A 22437-nucleotide genomic window follows, 5' to 3' on the forward strand; every position below is an offset into this window, starting at 1 on the left:
GGCGGGGCCAAGGTAAGGAAGAGGGTGAAATGGAGGACGCGCGTCGTCTGCCAAGATTTTTTTTGTCCCCCTGCGACCGCCGTCCTATCTCTTCACGCGCTGGTTGGGTTGTTTCTAGGGGCGGAGCGGACGGGAAATTTAAACTTGGAGCCGCGGCCGAGGGCGCGGGGGACCGGCCGACTCCCTGGACCGGAGCAGAGGACAAGGAGGAGGTAGCGGACGAAAGAAGGAAACCGAAGATCGAAGGGAGACCTCGAAATCGAAGTAGGGAAGGGAAGCAGGAAGGGGGGACCCGGATTGAAGGAGGGGGCTTTGGGAGCACAGTGGGGACGTGGAAAGGGCTGGGGAGCACGAATTATGGATTGGTTGGGGTCGGTGGAGGGGGCTGGAGAGCACCGGTTGAGGAAAAGGGGTGGGAGAGCACAGAACGAGGAGAATGGGGAGCATAAATTGAGGGGGGAGCTGGGAGCATAGATTAAAGAGAATGAGGACGTAGAGGAGAATGGGGGGGCACAGATTAAGGAGAATGGGGGGGTTGGGGAGTACAGGTTGGGGGGGCTGGGGCTATGAAGGGAGATGAGGAGCACAGGTTGACTAGGATGGGGACATAGAGGGGGCTGGGGAAGGTCAGGGGGTTATAATGGACCACCTGCAGGGAGGCACTCTCTGGTCTCCATGAGCTAGGTCGCATATAGGGTGCTCCAGGCTCGGGAAGGCTGAGGGGCAGAGCCTGGGGCTGGTGATTGCTGAGTGGCTGCCTCTTCTTTCCCAGGTGTGTCATCAGGGTCCTCCAGCCTGGGAAGCTGATATTTGAGATGAGGCTCCAGCCCCTGTCCCCACATTCAGGTAGGTGTTCAAACCTGGGCTTCTCATCACGGACTTGTTTTGTAGTCACTTCAGCTGTGTCCGACTCTTTGTGACTCAATTTTGGGTTTTCTAGGCAAAGATGGAGTGGTTTTTACCATTTTCTTCTCCAGCTAATTTTACAGATGATGAAACTGAGGTAAACTGGGTTAAGTGGAGTTAAGCTCAGGGTCACATAGCTAGTAAGTGTCTGAGACTGGATTTGAACTCGGGTCTTAACCTGACTCTAGGCCAAGCACTCTATTCACTGTGCCACCTTAGGGAAGGATTTATTTTTATCTTACTGGGTTTGTAGTATAGGGCTGTAGAAGGCTTGCAGTTGGGAGACTTGGGCTGGTCCTCACGTGCCACTAACTGCCCTAATCTTAGGGAATTCACTTTCCCTCTCTAAGCCTTAGTTGCTTCTTCTGTAAAATGGGAGAATTAAATTAGATCCTCTTGAGGGTCCTTTCCATCCAGTTCTCTCTTTCTATTTCCTTATCCATTGTATGCATTGTGTTACCCTTAGTAGTAAAGTTTCTTGACAACAAAGGACTGTTGCTTTTTGTCTGAGGCAAATGGTGAAAAGATAAAGATAGTAAGAAATAAGGACTGATGGATATGTTCAGAAAAAAAAACTTACCTTAACTTTAGCTCTGGTTCCTGCTTTATCAACCTGTGATTATTTATTAAGTACTTACTGTATGCTAGGCACTTTGGATACAAAGACAAAAGTGAAATGGGCCCTGCCCTTGAGGAACTGGGGGTGGGGGGGAGGGAGTGTGGCATATGTAAATATAGATACAAAATACTGTGGGGAAGGAAGATTGAGAAAAGGTAGACGGTGCTTGTGCTAAACCTTGAAGGAAATTGGAGATTCTCAGAGGCACAGGAGAGGAGGGAATGCATTTCAGGCATGGGGGGGAGTGGGGGAGGGCAGCCAGTGCAAAGGCATGGATATGGGAAATGGAGTACTGTGGATGAAGAACAAGAAGATAGTCACTGCATGTGGACAGAGAGTAATTTGTAATAAGGCCAGAAAAGTAGCTTGGAGCCACATTGTAAAGGTCTTTAAATGCCAAACAAGAATCTATATTTGATGCTGGAGATAATAGGAACTGTATGCGTTTGTAGAATAGGGGGAGGAATTGTGAAAAGTCAATGATATAAGCAAGTGGAACTGTAACTTTAAACATTTGAGGCATCCAAGAAACTCATAAATAGCAGGGAAGGAGAATGCAGGTGTGATCATCAGCATTTCATCAAGGAGAAAACTAGCAGAAGGAGGCATCAGCCAAGTATCTTGTCAGTGAGGACACTGGTACCTGTAAACATTTTGCTTATTGGTCCTTTTTACTGTCTTTTTTTCTAGGGGCTCAAGTGGTCAATTGGTTAGGAAAAAACCTTAAAGAACCTCCTGGTGACATGAAACGGCCACTTTCTGGAAAGTCCTTCTACTTGGATCTGCCTGCTGGCAAGAATCTCCAGTTTCTGATGAGATCTATCCAGCAGTTGGGTGGAGTGAGTGATAGATTTGTCTTTTTTTTTTTTTGTTGTTGGGGATGGGGGCTGTCTTGTGCCTGTTAGGACTAAGAATTGGAGAAGGAATAGATTAGTGATTCACATTCGTAGCAGCCATAGGTATCTCTAATAAATATCTGTCTCAAAGAGTCAACATTAGATTGTCAAAATTAATTTAAGCTAATTAGTCTGTAAGTATGCCACATGATGCTTTCTGGGGAGGACAGGAGCAGCTGTGGAGTTTAGGGAGGGTGGGTACATTGTGAAATCATGCAAATAGTAAATTGTCAAAGCTCCAAAAAGATTGGGACTAAGTGGGTTAGTTGGATACTTTGAACTTAGCAAATAATTAAATTGGAGAAAAGATATTAAACAGAGTTTAAAGAATTCACATGGATAGATGGTGAGGGCAGAGTTCCCATGAGACTCTATGTGGTACTTGTCTTTGGAGATAGCATAGTGAGCTACTAGTGTTTGACTCAGCAAACAGGGAAGCTTAAGCTTCCCTTTTCTAAACTGGGCCAAAGTACAAGGGTTCCTTGCACTTAAACTGGTAGGAATGAAAATTTGAGCAGAGAAACCTTGGTGTGGGGGATGGAATGAAGAGTTGCTTATCAGAATTGATCTGATTAATTTTGACCTCTCCATTCATCACAGTGATCCTCCTACCTAACTTCTGGCATTATAATAATGCCTAACATTTACATAGCACTTTAAGGTTTGCAAAGCACTTTTCCTGTATTATTTTATTTGATCCTCACAACAGCTCTGGGGGAGGGGGAGAGGTGTTATTATTGGCCACATTTCGGCGTTCATTCTTGTGCAGCTATCTTTATTGGTAACAGCCAGAACTTTTCCTTGGTCAGTTTTCTGAATAAAAATACCAAGTGTCTCAATATGCCATCTGAAAAGACTATGTTTCCTTCTTTTAACACCACCTGAAAAGGAACTGGAGGTTCTTTCACTAGAAATCACAAGTTGCCAAATATCCTTTTCTTCTCTTGTTTTCCTTAAGCTCTTTTTTAAGAATAGTCTTGCCAAAATTAGAGATTCAGTTCTCATATGGGTCAGTTCACTTCATATTAAAAAAGAACAACTGTTCCAATTTTCAAAAAAAATCAATAAACATTTATCAAGCATCTTCTGTGTACCAGGAACTGTTAAACAGTGTTACAGCCAACTCTCTCACAGATAATTTGTAAGTGAGGATAAAGGAGAAGAGCTATGGATGGCCCAGTGTAGACTCGGGTTTACTACCTAAAGAACAGCTTCATGGCCTTACAACTATGGGGTCAGAAGCATTATCTCTGTGCTATTGACTGGGTTGGGTTGGGTTGGGTTTGCTTATAATTTGGGTTGATGTTTTTTACTTAATTGTCCTCAGACTATTTCAAAGCATTGACATTTCTTCATTTCTCTCTTGATGAGAAGCAGAATTACCTTCCCGGACCTTGGTATTGATGCTTTCATTCTGCAATTGCTACCTTTTTGTAACTACCTTCTCCCCGCCCTCCAACCCCCTTGCTTTCAGGTGATTGAAAGCTTTCTAAGCAAGGAAGTGAGCTACATCATAACCAGCCGAAGGGAACCCAAAGCAGAGAAGAGTGCACTGGGCCACCAGGGCTTAACAAGCCTTAGGAAAAGGAGGGTGGAAATGACGTCTCCAGCTGATCCTAGAGGCGGCCAGAAACTTGGACCAAAGCCAAGAGATACTGTAAGAAATGTCAAGCAAGAGACTGAGAATGTGAACTTGCCTTCGTGTGTTTACATAGCCTTAGAGGTGGGGAGAACTCTGCCCACGAAGAGGGTGGTGGGCTTTGTTGTTGTGGAGTGCCTCCTACTTTCATTTGGGACAGACAGCTCTTTTCTGAATCAGGGGCTGTGAATATTTCATCACAGCTCAGTGACCCTGGAAATGTGGTTACGGTATCTTATCACGCCCAAGTGTATTTATCCGTGCAGCTCTTCAAAGACAGACTCCATTCCTCTTTCCACAAGAAGTGGCATGTACGTTGCCTGGGCGTGAATGATAAGATCCCTGGGGAATGGCTTCCTTTGTCTTGCATATGTATACTTTGGAGCCACCAACAATAACCCCAAAAGTCACCTTCATTACCTTCCTAACTAACTTAGGGCAGTAAAAAAGTTCACAATAACAAAAACAACAGCTAGCATTTACTTAGCACTGTACAGACATGACCTCATTTGATGTGTTCCCTGGGCGTAAATTGGCACAGGCCAGGTCAGACACGTATTGCAGATGGGAAGACATTAGCAATTTACTGCAGATTGGACTCCTTGTAGGGAGGGTCATCATAAAGGCAAAAAAACTGGGCTAGGACCCACATTTTAATCTTAACTGTACTTATAGTTGAGACCCGTGGGTCCTTAAAAAATGGCTCTGTTTGTAACTGTCTCAGAGGCCTTCTGATAGGATGAGATTTGACAGCTGGAGTGCCTGTACTGGGTGTCTGATCTGCCTTTGGCTCCCTGGGAAATCGGGTCTTCAGTCACATTGAGGTTCTGTATTTCATTCCTTAGCAGTGACTGCACTCTGGGGTAAAGAACATGCCATCCCAAGGAAGGTATAGCAAGACCATAGTTTTTAAACTATGCCTGGTGTTAGGTAAGCATTAGCTTTGAAATTTCATTTTGTCCTTTTTCCTGGCAGGTTCCCATGAGCAGAGGGAAGGAGCTGTTGCAAAAGGCCATCAGAAATCAGGCAAGCTTGGGAAGGACAGTAATGCTGCTTGGGAGGGGCAGTAATTCAGGGGGCATGTTCCTGCCCTGAATTCTTTGGCCTCTCCCGAAAGCCACTGTGGGATGCTATGGGCCTGTGGGTTTGACAGATGTTACTGATTTTTACCTAAAAAGGGGGAGTAAATCTGCTTTCCATCTTCATCTAGCAAAGTGAGGGAGTAATGTGGCAAAGTGGAGAGAACACTGGTTCTGGGTCCGAGGACCTGGGTTCAAATCTTAATTCTTACATTTTCTAACTTTGTGACCTTGGACAAGTCACTGAACTCTCCCTGGCCTCAGTGTTCTCATCTGCAAAACGAGAGGGTTGGACTAGATGCTTCATCACTTCTAGCTCTAAAATCTTTGACCCTATGACATATTGTGTGAGCTGCTAGATTTTGGGAGGCAGTGGTTGGAGAAAAATCATCATCAGACTCAGTTATCCGCAGGTTATTTCTGAGGCACTTTCCCTCTGTTGTCTCACTGGCTCACTACCTTTAATCCTGTGGGATAAAGAGGCTTCAGAAGCTTCCCTAAGACTTTGAAATGGTGCTCAGTCAGATTTCTGGGACAGCCTGCATAGGTGCCTGTTCTAATAACTGATTTGGTAATAATAACGCTGGAGAGCTGGAGAAGCAGCTCTCCGTCCTGCCTGTGCCATTTACCAGCTGTGTGAGCTTGTGAAAATTGCCTCTCCTCTCTGAGCCTCATTTCCTTCCTTGCTTCACATGCCCCCAGATTATATAAGGAAAACTGTCTGTGTTACCATTTATTGTCCCTTTCTGTTCTTATGAAGGTCTGGGAAGCCCTGTTGTCCCGATTCTTGTGCCTAGGGATGATTCTTGTGCCTGGGGATATCTCGAGGACCTGACTCTTTTATTCCCTTTTTCCAGGGTAGCCCCGGTGGCTGCCCAGGTAGTAGCAGCAGCCTCCTGACCAACGCCCGATCCTGGGGAGTGCGGATCCTCCACGTTGACGGTACTATCTAACACTGCCTTTTGTGTGGTCAGCAAGGGGCTGGGAATTGATGAATTTGAGGGAAAAAGTCAATTTCTATGGAACAGATCCTAGATAGTTTGGGGTATAAATAATGAAATGAGAGGATGGGACATGAATCATTTCAAAACTTTATTTACTAATTTTTAATTATTGATGCCTTTTTGAAAAATACCATATACTCACTTTCCAATACATCTTCTCTCTTTTTTTTTTGTTTTGCTTTTTGGAGGGCCATCAGGGTTAAGTGACTTGCCCGAGGTCACACATCCTCTCTTTTAACAAGAAAAGACGGTTACAAAGAACCAACTCACACAGCATCTGTGTACCCATCATTCTGCACTGATAGTCATCTCCCAAACTTTCCTGAGAAAATGAAAGTTTGTTTCAGCTTCTCACCTGGGGAACCTAGATTGGTCATTGCATTAAGTCTGAGACTTTTTCATGCTTTTTTCATTTGTATTATTATAGTCATTGTATATATTTTTCTGCTGGTTCTGTTTTTCATTCTGCTTCAGTTTATGCAAGTCTTGCCCTGTTTCAGGGGTTTTGTTTTTCTTTCTCTGGGGAGGGAGAGAATGTGGATCTAAAAATAAAATGATGTTGAATTTTTTAAAAAGTAAGAAAAAAAAATACACGGAAAACAGGAATGCTGGTACCGTGCTGGAGAGGAGAAGATGTCCTGCTTTTTACATTTCATTCACCCAGTCTACAAACATTTAGGAAACATCACCCTAGGCACTGTGCTAAATGCTGGGCTTATTATGGAGACAAACTTGAAACAGTTCCTGCCCTCCAGGAACTTAGAGGAAGAATACAGCCCCAAAAAGCCTAGTCTCTCACTGCTTCCCAGAATTCCTCATCTTGTTAACGTCTTAAAGCACGATAATTCATTATTTCTTGTAGTACAGTAATATCCCATTACATTCTTATATATAGTTTGTTCAGATACCCCCAGTCAATTGGCACCTGCTTATTTTTAGTTTTTTTGCTACAGAAAAATTTTGATATGGCTATTTTAGCATTTATAGGACCTTCCTTTCAGTTTTTGACCCCTTTGGGGTATATTTACGGCAGTAGGATGAAGTAGTCAAAGGATGTGAATAGTTTCATTTCTCCCATAATTCAAAATTTTTTCTCAAAACAGTTGGATCATTTGATAGCATCACCAAAAGCACATTAGTGTTCCTATCTTCTGATAGCCCCTCCAACATTGTCTCTTTCTAGATTTTATCATATTTTTCAGTTCTCTGAGTATAAGGTGAAGCCTCAGAATTGTTTTAATTTTCATTTTTCCTATTCTTAATAATTTGGAGCATTTTTTTTCTTTAGAAGATTGTTCGTATCCATTACCAATTTTTGAGGAATGGCTTTTAGATATATATTTGTGTCAATTCCCTTTATCTTACTTTTATTAGATATATCTGATGCAAAGGTTTTTGTTTTGTTTAGTTTTGTGGGAGTGTCATAGGAGTGATTTGCATCCCCAAGTATCTTATCAGGCATTTGGAGTACATCTTTAAAATGGCTGTGGAGTAGGTTGTATTGGACTTAACTTCTGCAATTTCAGGTATAAGGCTGAAAATGCCAATTTTACCACCTTTTCAGTTCTAAGCCTGAGTCTTTTTGGCACTTTGTGCTCTTTTAACTTATAGAAAAATCAATATGATATAGTGGATAGAGTCCTGGACTTAGTCATGAAGAACTGCTGTCTCAGATACTTACTGTCTGTGACTCAGGGACAAATCACAACCTTTCTCTGCCTCCTGTTTTTTTTTACAAAACGGAGAGAAAAATACCTATCTCATATAATTGTTTTAACAATTAAAAGAGGTGATATGTAGATACTGATATTTGTATGTATATAACATCATTTATGCAAAACATGTATTTTTATATGCTCGTGTACATATATACATGCATAACTATATATAGTTTTACAAACCTTAAAATCCTATAGCCCTTTAAATAAATGTAACTTGCTATCATTATTGACTATAGGTGCTACTCTCCCCCCACCCTAAATTTTAAGTCCACTCACACAAGCATAGTATATCCACCAGCTAGTTAGTTCTGAGTACTCCTTACCTAAAGTTGCTGAAAATTAAATTTTTCCCAAATTCTTTGCTTTTCTTTCTTACTGGTGGCTTGCTTGAGTTCTAGAGTGGTTAGCCCCCTACCCTCCGTGAAGATATCTGGAGCCTTGAGGTTATTTCTTAGACTCTGCCCATCTGGGACTATATTACTCATTAGCATTTGTGCAAAGGTCTTGATTTATACCTAGCCAAGTCTTTTTACCCCCAGCCTCCAGAACAGAGGATTTCCATGAATACTAGCTCACCCCCTCCCTCTCTCCCCCCTCCACCCATTTTCCTCCTGTTTTCTTTCAGAGGTTGTAAGAGCTATAGGTTGCCAGAAGGTGGCAGACAAGGCCATTAGGCAAAACCATGAAGCAGATTTGGGGACTAATTAATTCCTGGGGGGCTCCATGGATGGGATGTAGTAGGGAAATGAGGACCAGGGCCCTTTGGTCCACAATCCCTCTTTTTTTTTTTACTCCCAATAGAAATGTTGATGCATGTGCAGCAACTGTGCCTTGATATTTTGCATATGACTGAACAAGAGCTGAAGAAACCAAAGGTAGGTTTAAAAGGGTTGGGGTAGTCCCTGTGTAGGTCTTTGATTCCCGAACTTTCAACTCTGTTGACCATTTGAGTAATCCAGTGGACCATCCAAATTATTTCTTTTCACTTGCTCCCCAATTCTCTCAGATGTCTTTGGAGAAGACTTCTTTGATCTCAGCTCTATTACATATTACTTGTATGACCTTGGGTAAATCACTTAACCTCTGGACTTCAGTTCCCTTTTCTGAAAAGTTCAGGGGGTGGGATGAAACTCCTTCTAAGGCCCCTTCCAGCTCTAAATCTATGTTCCTATGTTCTACTTTATTCCCAGCTATCCGACATGTAGAATAAACCTCTTTCTCTCTTCTCTTTCCTCCTTATGCTCTCTAGGAACTTCACACAGATACTAGGATACCCCGTCCTGGCATTTTGTGCCAGCCCATGGGCCATCTAAAGGGTCCACTTGGGCCACTGGTGATCTATAGACCACATCTGAAAAACCGCTGTTTTTAGTGAAAGTCTCGAGCATAAATTCCCTGATAACCAAGAATATAGTTAAGGCATAGGGATCAGTGGTTAAGGCTAGATTAGAGAGGAAACTTAGGAAATGTTTCACTTTTTCTAAACATATACATATATATGTGTGTATACACATACACACACACACACACACACACACACATATACTAGGACATTCCCCTATTGATTTAATCCTCTTCTCCCACCCTCCAGCTGAGGAGGCAGCTAGCATTGAGATGAGGGACGATACATCAGACTAGACAGCTTACTCTTGACATCCTTCAAGGCTCTTCTGACAACAAACTCTGATTCAGCCAGCCTGGCAGGTTCCCATGAGCAGAGGGAAGAAGCTCTTGGGTTTGACCAGTTCCTCCTAAAAGAGAAATGCGGGAGAGAAGCCACATGGGTCATACAGCATTTGTTGTTGATGAATATCATCCCACAATTCCCTCTCACTTTTAACCTACCCTTTCTTTCCACTTAGAAAGCGAATGCAGCAGTGGAGTCAAGAACTCCTAAAGGTCAGTATGAAAACTTCATCATCTCATTGAAATTCCTCCTTCCCTGAGCACCTCTGACTCCCCGTCCTATTTGTGGCAGGAAATAAGTCCAATCTATATCCATTCCTGCCTCAAACACACATTCATTCCCAGTACTTTGTCAGCATAAAGATCTGGTGCTCTAATTTGTGGGTGGAGATGAGTATCCACCCTTTCATTCCAACTGAGGGGCTGCTACCAGGAGGGTGTTTTCAGGGGCTGGGACTCTCAGGGCTCCTGTTGGAGTGCAGGGACTTGGAGCCAGAGCTGTATACACAACTGTGTATACTTTCAGATCCTCTGGCTATGTTAGCCATGAACTGAATTTAGGTTCAAAACACCCTCTTTCCCTCTTCTTTCAAGTCTGTAACATTCTGGGGTGGGCAGTTTAACAGCTGCTTTCCATTTTTAGAAATGCCAAACTCTTTGAAACTTGACAAACAGGCAGATTGACAGGATTTTTCTTCATCATCTTATTTTGGACACAGAGAGTTTCTCCCAGAGATGCTCTTTAAGTGGCATTTTCACATCCAAACGCAGGAGTGAAGAAAAGTCACTTGGCACTGGTGTTTGAAGTACAAGGAAATCTTTGAGGAATTGATTTTAATCATTGTGTCTAAGTTAATTAGAAAAGAGAAGGAATCACCCAGAATCGTATTAATGAAAACTGCTGTCTCCAGACTAAAGAGGCTGCTCTTCACTTTGATATTGTCAAGATCCTAAACTTGGGTTGGGAGGCCTGATGGTACCAGCCTTATTTTGAAGTCCTGGTGCTTTTGGGGTGTTATCCCTTTTTGACTATGTGCTCTATCCCCCCATCCCTGGCCATTGCTCGTTTACCTATACTATCTAAAAGTCTTCTGTCCCCAATTCAGCCCCTCCATGTCTGACCTCCAAATTAATTCTCACCCTCCCAACATCCCCTGCTCCACAAAAAGGAATGAGATTAGAGGTTACCATGACCATCTAGGATTGGGCATTTATTCAGGAGACTGCCCCTCCCCATTTTCCATCCCTTTGGAATGAGTGAATACTGACTAGTCCTGTAGGTTTCATAGATGGGCTGCAGCAGGAGCAGCTGTGATTTTAGGTTGCCATCCCATTTACCCAGTAGACTTCTTTGACTTTATAAGCAACTTAGGCTAATAGTAGGTGAATTTTTTTTTGACTTGGTGATTTCTAAACCCAAATGCCTTTTCTAGGTTGTTTCATTTGGCCATGTTTTTGTTTTGGGATTTTACTTCCCATTATATAACTTGGATTTCTTGGCCCTAACCTCTCAATATGACTGCTACTCCAACTCTCTCTTTTGGTCTTATCGAGTTTCCCTTGTGTTTAATGTGGAGTGCTGTTTTGAGCGACTTTTAGGGCCCTTGGAATTGGCATCCAGCCTTTGGGGAGGATCTAACTAACACTCGTAATTCAGACAAAGTTGTATGGTTGACTCTTTAACATAATTTGCAATGGTAGTAGGCATTCTCCTACCTAAACTGAGAGTTTGTATGATAACTTATGTTTGCCGTCTGTTTTATTTACTGGTTTCCTGAATGTGTTCTCAACATGCTCCCGGTTCCCTGTTGAAATGAGGACCTACATATCACTAGCTCGCTCTCAGGAAACCACAGAAGTATTAATATTATCCAAATGAAAGAGGGAAAGAAAGGAGAGTAGAAAACTTATCCCTTGCCAAATGGAAAGACCCATTTCAATCTGTCTTGTTTTTCTAGCTCATGAGAACCTTTCAGACTTTGGCAAAATCTCTCTTTCTCTCTCTCTCTATGCCCTGTTTATAAAGAAAACCGCCCTCCAAGTCTGATCTGCAGACAGATGGCTAAACTTAATATGTTGTTGGTCTTTCAGTGGCAAGATTGAAGGTTCCGTTCTTAAAGATCGAAGACAGCAGCAGGTAAATGAGAATCACCCCCATGGAGTTCCCCCAGCGCCTCCCTGACCAAGGAAATGACTTGTCTAACTGTTAGAGGTTGATCTGCACTTCACATTTGGAGTTCCTGAGACGAAGTGTATGTTCCTGTTCCCTCTTCAGAAAAAGCTTTCCTTCACACGTAGAAGTCGAAAACCAGAATGAGAACAATTTTGATCTGGTCTTTAATCATCTTGGGTTATGTAACAAATGATGATCCTCCCTATACCTAAAGTTGACCCATGATGACTTGAGGGGTTGATTATTTAATGTGTGTATTACTGAAATTTCCTACTTTAAATACTTAACTTTTATTAACTCTTCTTGGTTCCTTTAGGGCTTATTATTGCTTTTCTTCTTTTCCTGAGTGTATCTGCAGACACCGAACATCATCTTACATTCATAATCTAAAAGTTTTAAGAGTTTGGTATGAGAGGAGCCTCATTCACTTAGCTTAAGTGAATTTTTGGCTTCTGTTGTTTCTCTTTCTACTTAAGAATATTTGTACTTAACATTGTTGAGGGGGTGGTTGTTTTTAAGCTCTTTTCAAAGAACTTTTATCTCATCTCATTTAATCCTCACAATGAATGCTTCTGTGATATAAAGCTACCCATTTTTTAGGTGGGAAAATTGCCCAGAAAGTTGAAATAGTTTGCCTGCAGCCTCACAACTAACTATTCACGGTGCCAGGCCTAGAATTGGATTCCCAGCCCTTTCTGTCCTACTGCTTATCTCCTCTCACAAACATCGCCTCGGGCTGATGAGGTAGGGCTACCCCAGTGTTAGAGCCGGGCTGATGAGGTAGGGCTACCCCAGTGTTAGAGCTGTGAGCATTTTCCAGCCTTTTGTTTTGTGAGTACCTGCCTAGCTGAGCCCCTGCTTCCTGAGGCACAGGGATTCCCTGTCATACTGCTGAATGAAAGGAGAGAACTCTTGCTAAGAGGAATGTAGCGTACCTCTCAAAGAAAGATGTCTCTGCTGCCCTTGGCGGCAATCGGGAGAGATGCTTAATGTGACTCAGGGGATTGGGGGAGCAAAAAGCCCTGCGAATGGCAATAAAGTGTATGTCTGTGCTGAAAATATGTAAGTAATCAATTCTGAAGTATTTACACTAATGGATGAGAACAAAGATGTGAAAAATCCAAAATAGCACCTACAGTCGGGGGGGGGGGAAGGGAGCCTTAATTACCCACAATACTCAAGTGGAAAGAGCACTGGGCTCAGAGTCAGAAAACACTAGGGGTCCAGTCCCACCTTTATCACTTCCTAGCAGCATGATTGGGGGTGAATCTCTTAATCTCCATTTCTTCATGAGTCATGTGGGTAGAATCATTTCTGTCATGCTTGCCTTCACAGTATGATTGAAAGGGTCAGATAAAAGGGTTGACATGCAAGTACCCTGTAATCTGAGGAGTTCAGCGTGTGCACAGTGTTAGTATTCCTGAAGCTTTTCCTATAGCCCAGGCCTTACAGAGACAGTGCTTTATTGAATTTGTATGATGTGTGATCCTAGGATTACTAAATTCCCTAGGAAGGCAATTCAGAAGGCAGTAATCCAGCCCTCTCATTTTACAGATGAGGAAATTGAGGCCAAGGAGGGTCAGTGACTTATCCAAGGTCACTGAGGTGTGGTGGGCTCCAGCCATGGGATTTGAATTCTGGTCCTCAGATCCCAGAGCCTTTGCACTCTCTTTGGCCTTTGTCTGAGTCACTCTGTAAACAAAAAGCACCTGATTGTGTCCAGTTGGTATTGTAAGGAAAAGAAGAGTTGCTCTGCAGCAGAGTCCCCTTGTGTTTCTTTAGTCCTTCCACTAAGTAAATCTTGAAATCCTTTTTGACTTCTCTGTTTCCAACAAGTATCCAGAGAGCTACTCAGCTGCAAACACTAACAGAAATAAAGCCCAGATGTGAAGATGAGAGAGAGACAGTGAGGTTGTTGAATGAATGACACATTTTGCCTCTTCTCTTGGCCTCAAAGAACTTTTTACTTAAGTCATTACTAACAGGCTGTGTTCCAGTGACTTGGTCTCAACTCTAATCTTATGAGTCTGGAAGTTCTAAAAATCTATTTTTTTGTTTGATTTTGAAGACATTTTTATATTTGAATTGGCATATTAAAAATGAGAACCTCTTAATTTTCTGAGATATTGAGTGTCTTCAGATGTGACCAGCTTCTCTGTCCCTATAACCTTGTTAGGAGGAGTGCGGAGAAATTACTCTTCTAAAAAACAATCATGTTTTCTGCTGGGCCTTGGTCATTGTCTTTTCTCTCCAATTTTTGCCTTGATGATTTTGTCCATTTCCATGGTTTCAATGATCACTTTTTATTAATGACTCAGAAAATCTATGTACTTGGATCTCAAGCTTGATATCCTTTCAATATTCATACCGTACATGTCCAGTAGAGCTTATCATCTTCCTCCTAAAACTCACCCAGACTCCCAATTTCTCTATTTCTGTTGAAGGCAATTTTTTTCCTTTTTTTTTTTGGAGGGGGAAGGGCAGGGCAATTGGGGTTAAGTGACTTGCCCAAGGTCACATGGCTAGTGTTAAGTGTCTGAGGCTGGATTTGAACTCAGGTCCTCCTGACTTTAGGGCCAGTGTTCTCTTCACTGCACCACTTAGCTGCCCCATGAAGGCAATTTTCTAGTCTCTCAGGTTCAAACCTAAGTCAACTTTGACTCTTCACTTGCTTTCACCTTCCCTTCCTCATCTCTACTCCCACTATTGTCCACACCATTACTACCCTAATTTAGGCTCCTGTTACCTCTTGCCTAGACTAGTATAATAAATCCAGCTGGTCTCCTGGCTTTTAGTATCCTCCTTTTTAAATCCATCCTCAGCTGCCATAGCAATCTTTCTAATGCACAGTTCTTAGCACGTGGATCCCTTGTTCAGAGACCTCAAGTGGCCCCCTGCTGCCTACAAAATAAACTACAGATTCCTAAGTTGGGCATTAGAGAGGGCCCAGTCTGGCTACAGGGTAACTTTCCAGGCTTATTTCGCATAGCCCACCACCCATCCTGAGCCACTGAAGGTAGACCTTCCCCACATTCCTACCCCTTTAGGGCGCTTCTCAGAGCCACCTCCTCCCTGAAGCACCTCCTGTACTAGAAAGAAATGATCTTTCATAAATCTCATCTCTTCTTTGTTGCCCTCTGCCTTTATCACATTCTAATTTGTATTATATATTTGTCTCTTCTCTCATCTATATTATGTCCCTTCAAGGGCAGAGACTGTAACCCCAGAAACAAACATAGTTACCTTGCATTTAATAGGTACCTAATAAATACTGAACTCCTTTTAACTAGGATAAGTAAATCTCCTGTCAAAGTTGATCAGATTTGAGTGGTGTAGTCAAAGTAGTGAATTAGGAGACCTGGGTCATGCTTTTTAATTTGTGTGCCCCCTTGTAAAATGAAGACCAGACAATTCTTAAGGTCCTTTCCAGTCCCAAATTCTGGAATCCTATGATCTACATCATTGGATTGTTAACAGTAATAATACTATGCACCAGGCACTGTGCTAAGTGCTTTACAATTATTGTCTAATTTTATATTCACAACCACCCTGGGAAGGTAGATGCTAAGATTATCCCCATTTTGCAGTTGGGGAAACCGAGGCAAACAGGTTCAGTGACCTGCCCGGGATCACATAGCCAATAAGTATCTGAGACAGGATTTGAATTCAAGTCTTACCGACTCCTAGCCTAGTGCTTTATCCATTGCACCCCCCAACCCCCACCCCAGCAGCTTATTGAAAGATTCAAAAGAAATAATAAATGTGAAAGTACTTTGAAAAGTATTTAAATATATTCATTTATAAATTCTTGATATCTTTGCTTTGAAATAAAAAAATAAAATTTGAATGTGTAATTAGGATTGTTCCTATGGACCTGGGATATGGATTGATCTAAGTTCTCTTCCTTTGCTTTGCCCAGTTACAGGCAAACTTTGGAGCTTATGGGTTTGATTATTTTTTGTTTTTGTTTCTTTAATTTTTTTATGTATTTCTGATGACTTTTTTTTTCAATGTATTCTTGTTTTTTTCAGGAAATTCCAACCTTTCTATCGTCAATTCAAGTGCTTTCCTGAGTTCAGCTTCCTGGGACCCAAAAACACAAGTCCATTTGAAACTGTGAGAACCTCCTTCCACAAACACAAAGCCAAGTAGGTCTTTCTGGCTCCCTGCCTAGGTACCTGAACATGGAGGGCTGTTTACAAATGAAGGTTTACAGAGATTTACTTTGGAGTTTCCATCTGTGCTGTTAACAGGGAAAGGGGGCTAGACTAGGTGAGCTCCTACAACCAGTTCCTTCTGGGCTTTGCATCATGAGATTAGTTTGTGTTCACTTCAGCTCTGAGCATCAGTAGTACCAGTCAGTCCCTGGAAGTGCTACCTCTTGACCCAAGTGATATGCTGGGGAGAAGGAAAGGGAATGGGGAAGAAGGGAGTTGTTTGTCCGCTCAGATACTGTAACCAAGTGCATATGGGACTCAGTTGTCTAGATAGTGAATTTCTTCTAGACAAGAACAGTTCAGCAGCAGTTGTAGTCATCCCACCATGAGATAATGAGGACTGAAACCCAGACCAAGGTGGGCATCATCCAGATGAAGATGATGGGAGGAAGATTTCCAATGGAAAATTGACAGAATTTGATTAGATGAATGAATATAGAGGCCAAAAGAAGATGTCAAAATTAATTTCAAGGTCTTGAGAGCCAGCATGACATAAAGCATTTGTTCTCAAAATGTATTGACTCATGGAGCAGTATTCACTGCCATAGGGACAGCAGCGCAGTAGATTTTTAAGTTGGTAACACAGTGTGAGAGTCCAGAGACTCTACATAAGAAGGTTCCCATGACCACGAGCAGCTGTTTTTGTCAAGCTCTATATGAGCTCAGGGTCTAATGTGGTTTGAGGTTAGGGAGCACCTGTAGTAAGCAAGTTTTGTTTTCTGAATATTTACCACAGTGTATATGGTGGGTAAATAAAATGTATATTAAAATTACTTATACATTTTTTTATGTACAGTAACATCACATCAGAAATGTGACATATCTAGCTGAGCGCAACTCTGGCATAATCACATAGAAAGCCAGGAAGACCTGTGTTCAGATTTAATTTCTAATGCATCCTAACTGAACCTTATACAAGTTAGTTTCTAAATGCCCAGGCAAGTCACTAAGACTATAAAATGCAGAATAGTTGTAGGTCTGTCTATTGGGTATTTCATTGCTAGGAATACCAAAGAAATCTTAGTTCTAAGAGAATGAGAAGGTGGGAAGGAAAGCCTCTCTGGGGGGCAGGATAGGAAAGAGATTGGTTTTAGACACATTGATCTGAGCTGCTGGTGAGCTGTTGAGGAGCAAGGATGGATCTGGAGACTGGGTGAGATGGCCTGGGACAGGGCTGATATAGATAGGAAAGTCATCAGTGTGGACTTCACTCACTGCCCTTACAGAGATCTCCTCTGGCATAGCAGAGGGAACCAGAGGAACAGGTATGAGCTGCTGCCTCTTCCCCTTGGCGCTCAGGTCATCTCAGGCAAGTGCTTCCTCCCTCTGACCTTCAGTTTTCTTGTATGTAAAATGTAGGTTTTGAGCTAGATGGTCCTTACTGTCCTTCCTAGAATTTTGATCTTAAACACTTGGGATCAGGCGAACAAGGGACTAGTCACAGACTGACTCTAGAAGGATAGGAAGGATGGTAGAGTTTGGGGTGGGGGTGAGGGGGCACAATTAGGAGAAAGAGCTTGAGATTTTGCCTGTTTTGCTTTGTGGTTTTTGCTTCCCTTTGTCCCAAAAGACAGATTGGTTTGGTGGGTGGGCAGAATCTGATTCCCCACAAGGAGTACTCTTTCTTTCCACAGATGCCTTCTCTGTGCCCTGAAGTCAGGGGTTGGGTTGAAGAAGCCCACCCACATCCACTGTCAGGAAGGAGGAAAGGTAGAGGTCTGACTCATAAGAGAGGGACCTCCAGAGTAGTTTCCACCTCTCTCTTCACCCCAATTCTTTTAGTTGCCAGAAGCCAGTAGACATGGGGAGGGATATACCCAACCCCAAGTAAACCTGTAAATGATAAATACTGTTTTTCCTTCTTATTGGCTTATTCTCAATGCCATCATCTCCCTTCCAGATTCTTCATCCTCAGGGATTGTTGGATTGCAAGTCAAAAGGTTAAGGGTCCTCATTGGTGTCTGGAGATGCAGACCCTAGAAGAGACATAAGTGGCCGGCTTGGTTTTTAAAGTATTTGTTATTCTCTCAGGCTGTAATAACTTTTACTTGTGTTTCCATCCCTAGGGACCCTGAAGGCGATGAGCTGAGCCCCCAGTCTCCAGCCTGTACGGTGCCCAGAAGAAAGAAGGGGTACTGTGAGTGTTGCCAAGAGGACTTTGAAGAGCTCCTTGTGGTAAGGCTGCTCCTTCTGATGCCTGGGGCTTTTCTAAGAAGCATCACATAAACTTTGGAGTGCCACAATGGTTCAGAGAGGGCAACTAGAGGGCCACCAAGTCTCGGATCCCTTGCCCCCTTGCCCTGGCAGGAGGAGCTTGGTCGTGCCCTTGCCTGCATGTGCAGACACCTCTTCATTCAAAGCTCTGCATCTCTGTCTCCCATACAGCATCTCCAAAGTGACCGGCACAGGGACTTTGCTGTGGAAGCATCCAATTATACAGCGGTGGACCAGATCACATCCCAGCTGAGCAGTAACTTTGCTGAACTCTCCATTCAGGTGCTGTCCCCCAGGTGAGTGTGACTTTCCTTGTGACCAGGCACAGCAGAGCCATCTAACCCCACCCAGTTGTACCTGGAGTCTTGCCTTTGGTCTTCTCTCCCATATTAAATGCTTAGGGCAGGGGTGAAAGGAAATTGCAGGTGGTTGGGATCTGGTCTGGTGAGGGGGAAGGGAGGGGAGGGTCCCTTCTCTCCCCTTTTCCTGTTTATTTGTGATTGTATGTGTGATGTTGGTGAATTCCCTTCCCTCTGGGGGGAAAAAAGAAACAGATCAGAGAAGGAAAGAGGAAATTCTCCTTTTAAAAAGAAACTAAATTGAAATGGGTTAAGTGGGAATATCAGAGGTGAAGGAGGAGCATCTCAGGGCCAAGAGAAAGAGACAACTTCTGGTACTCTGAGCAAGCTTTTGGTTTCATCTTTTGCAAACTGTGGGCAGCACCTCCCTAATGCTTCTGCTTCTTCCATTGCCCTCTCCAGCAACCCTACAGTAAGATCCCTTTGTTTGGAGCCACTAAACAAGATGACCTCTCACCTGCCGCTCTCTGACCACAAGGCCACAGAGCCAAGAGAAGAGGGGGTTCTAGAAACCAGTGCCGGGTTGGAAACTGATGCCTCCCTCTCAGCTGTTTCACTAGGGTGCATAGGGGGCCCAAGGGAGGGGAACACTGATCTTTATAGTTGGAAAAAAACAAGTCCCAGCAGACAGCACATGCCCCAGTGGAGACCAAGCTCAGGGCTCCAGTGTTTCTCATTGAGGTCATTCTCTCTTCTCCCTCCCTGGGAATCTGTACTTGCAGCTGATCAAGGAATTGTCTTTCTAGGCTGCTGGGCTCTCCAGCTGTTGGTCTGGAACATCATGGTTCAGCCTCTTTACAAGGACCATTTCCTGTAAGCCATTTTCCAGATCCCAGGGCTTCATCTCCCAGGACAAATGAAGCCCCAGGAAGTACCAAGAAGAAAGATGATGGCCATTTGTCATCAGGCACTCTTGAGCCCTTGGCACCAGCTGAACAGGCTAGTGGTGGGAAAGCTATTGGAGCAGAAGGTTCCGAGAGGTTGGGGCAATTGGGCAGGACCATTGGGAACTCCTTGGGGGCACCATCACTTGTTCACCAACTCACTCTGTCTTGTGCTGCTTCTGTGGAATTCTTGGCTAACCCCCATTGTTATGACCAGTCAGCAGATCCTCCTTTCCTCAGTGAGCAAAACGGGTCAGTGATGGGCCAGAAGCGGAAACTCCCATCCCCTAATTGTAGGGCTGAGAAGAAACTTTGTGTGCCCATTGACACTTTGCCTCATCCCAGCATCTCAGATATACCTGTCTTGTTCCATCTGGTAGCTGGGCAAGAACAAAGAGACACTTTATCTTCCCTTCCTAACCTGACCATGAATCAAGACATTTTGCTTGCCTCTCCAAGTGGTGCTGCCCAGAAATCTGTGTCTTCTCAGTATGGCTCCCCTAGCAAGCTTCAGAGGGATCCACTGTGCTCTAGTCTCCCAGGCTTGGAAGTAGACCTAATAACAAAGGTGTCTGAAAACGTGAGCCCTTCCTCCCTCCAAGGAGAAGCACAGAGAGCCCCAAGGCTGTCTCCCTGTTATGTCTCTTGCCCTTCTCCTGCCCATCAATCTCAGTCTAGATGCCCAGCCTGCCAACCTGCACCCCTCCCGCTGACAACCTTTAGCTCTGAGCAGCATTTGCAGTTAACCAGTTTCCCATCATCATTAGAGGATGCAGTGTCCCCACTGCCTTGTCTACCATCAGAGAGACAGAGTAATCTGGATGGCACCAGGTGCCCTGCTTCTTCTGCAGCCCCCGCCTCCCTCCTTCCTGCTAAAGTTAGCTCTCCGCTTTTGATGGAGCACTGTTCTTCAGAGTCAGAATGGGACACGCAGCTCCTCTCAAAACTAGAGAGGCCACAGGCTTCACGAGACCGTTCCTTGGATGCTGAGGGTCTCCGCCGGGCCCGGATTGTGATTCTAGACAGTGGCTATGAGTCTCACCTCTATTCAGTGCTACAGCCCAAACCTGAGCTAGATTGGGAAAGGAAAGGAGAGCAGAATCAAGGCAACTGCCGAACAGAGACAGATGGTGCTCCCTTCTTGACCTTTGAGGCCTGCCTGGACACCTGGACCAGCTGAGCAGGCTCCTTGAAGCTAGTAGTACAGAGATCTGGGCATTTGTGTGGACTCTACCTAATTAACCTTGCCAACCTCCAGAGACTTCATGTAGAAATGGCCTGGACTGGGCTGACCTCATGACGCCCCTCCTCTTCCCCCATTTTCCCCCAGCCATGACCCCACTGTCTTTATTCAGGACAATGATCCTTGACCAGGATGTCACTACCTTCTTCCCATTCTAAGAAGGAGGATGCACAGAGAGGGATTGCAGATAAAATAGCAGGAGTTACCTTCATCCCAGTTTTCTGTCACAGCCAAAGCAGAAGGGCTAAGGTTTAGCCTCGAATTAGGCTCCCTTCCCACAAACATGTGGTTCACTTGTGCTTGAACTCCCCCCTCTATCTCTGCCAAATAGAAGCATACCCAGATCTGAATCAGGAGGCGGCTGGGGCAATTGGGACTTGCCAAGCCCATGAGCTTCCTCCCAACATGCTTAGCTGGCTTCCAGCTCTGACCTTTCCCTTCCATTCCAGGATGGGTCTGGGTGGGGAGCTGATGTCAGTCCTTCCAACCATTTCCCTAGGCTCAGAGTGGAGAGCCCCCCCCCAACAACTTAGAAGTCCTGCTTTTCTGAGATAATTGTCTTTACTTCACTTACTCCCCCATTCCTCTCCTCACTCTACTCTGCTGAACCATTAATCTGTAAATACAGATGAATTTGTTATAGATTCCTTGCATTCCTTAAATGCTCCTCCCACTTTTAATCTAGGCTGAACTTATTGTCTGTGTCTGTCTCTTTCCTCCACTCATTCTTTTAATTGAAACTGCCTGAGGCTTGATGCTATTAAATGACTAAGTGTAGGAGAAGGTTGGCATAGATCCCCATGAAGACCCTAATTATTAACTTGGAAATGAAATAACTGAATGTACAAGCCCTGATTCCCTATTTGGCATTTTAAATAGTATTCCTAAGTAAATTGAGAAATTTTAATTTTGTTTATAAAGAATATAAATAAATAGATTTGCTAACAAGGTGATGACTGTGTATGTAATGCTGTACATACACCATCTCATTTGATCTGAGCATTTGGTAGAGGTCCTTCCTGTTGAGCACCGTGGAAGCTCCATGCATTTTGTCCTCAGCCGTGACTGTAGCCTGGCTTTTACTCGTATGCAGTCGTATCCCCAGCTGACCTTTCCAAGAAGGCCTCTTTGCCCTCAGTGGGAGATGTCTGCCCACTCTGATCCCTCACGACACTTTGGGCCCATTGGTAACAGCATCCCTTGATCCTCATTTGAAGTCCTTGCCATGGGACTATGCTAACTGCTGTTTTCAGGTCACTTTTCTCACTTGTCTTTCTCTTAGTACCTGTTCCTCCATCTCCTGCCTGCCTTTTGCCACCTTTCACTGCTTCATTATCAACAACTCAAGCCCCAATGTTGTAAAATCCTTATCCTAGCACAGAGACCTGCATCCCCAACTTAGGTATCTCATCATGACATGACGCCCCAAATCTGAAACTGGGTACGTCGCACTCTAACCACAGCTTCCCATTTGTCGTTCCCGCTGAACCATCAGTTTAATAACATCAGGAATAAGCCATCGGCTTTCTTCTGATTCCCATTGCCAGCTATGTCAATACAAACCTCATCAAAACTCTTATGTCTCAACTTCTCTTCCTTGCTTCTCCCCTCCCCCAAATACACAGGCATAGATAAAATGGCTCCTAAATCATTCTCTAGTCATTGGTATTACAGAACTCAATTATCTTTGACTTTTGCCTTTCACCATATCAAATCAGTCTCCAAATTTAATTCATTTGTAACATCCCTCAAATCTTTCCTTTTTATTTCTACTGCTGCTTCTGTAGTTTAGGGCAA

General features: G+C 43.7%; 1 protein-coding gene across 1 annotated transcript; it reads left to right on the forward strand.

Moving 5' to 3' along the window:
• On the forward strand, positions 1-21588 carry DBF4B (DBF4B-CDC7 kinase regulatory subunit). The gene is made up of 13 exons (XM_069076136.1): positions 1-264; positions 773-846; positions 2216-2364; positions 3896-4078; positions 5036-5086; positions 5997-6081; positions 8666-8739; positions 9727-9763; positions 11642-11687; positions 15755-15871; positions 18007-18115; positions 18326-18450; positions 19260-21588. Exons 2-13 carry the CDS (start codon positions 816-818, stop codon positions 20575-20577), a joined length of 2325 nt encoding a protein of 774 aa, XP_068932237.1. The 5' UTR covers positions 1-264; positions 773-815; the 3' UTR covers positions 20578-21588.
• The last annotated feature ends 849 nt before the right edge of the window (positions 21589-22437 follow it).

The sequence above is a fragment of the Petaurus breviceps genome, unplaced genomic scaffold (assembly GCF_028583685.1).
Source record: "Petaurus breviceps papuanus isolate PSGF00001 unplaced genomic scaffold, PetGlider_PUasm1.0 90925, whole genome shotgun sequence".
NCBI classification, from domain to species: Eukaryota; Metazoa; Chordata; class Mammalia; order Diprotodontia; family Petauridae; genus Petaurus; species Petaurus breviceps.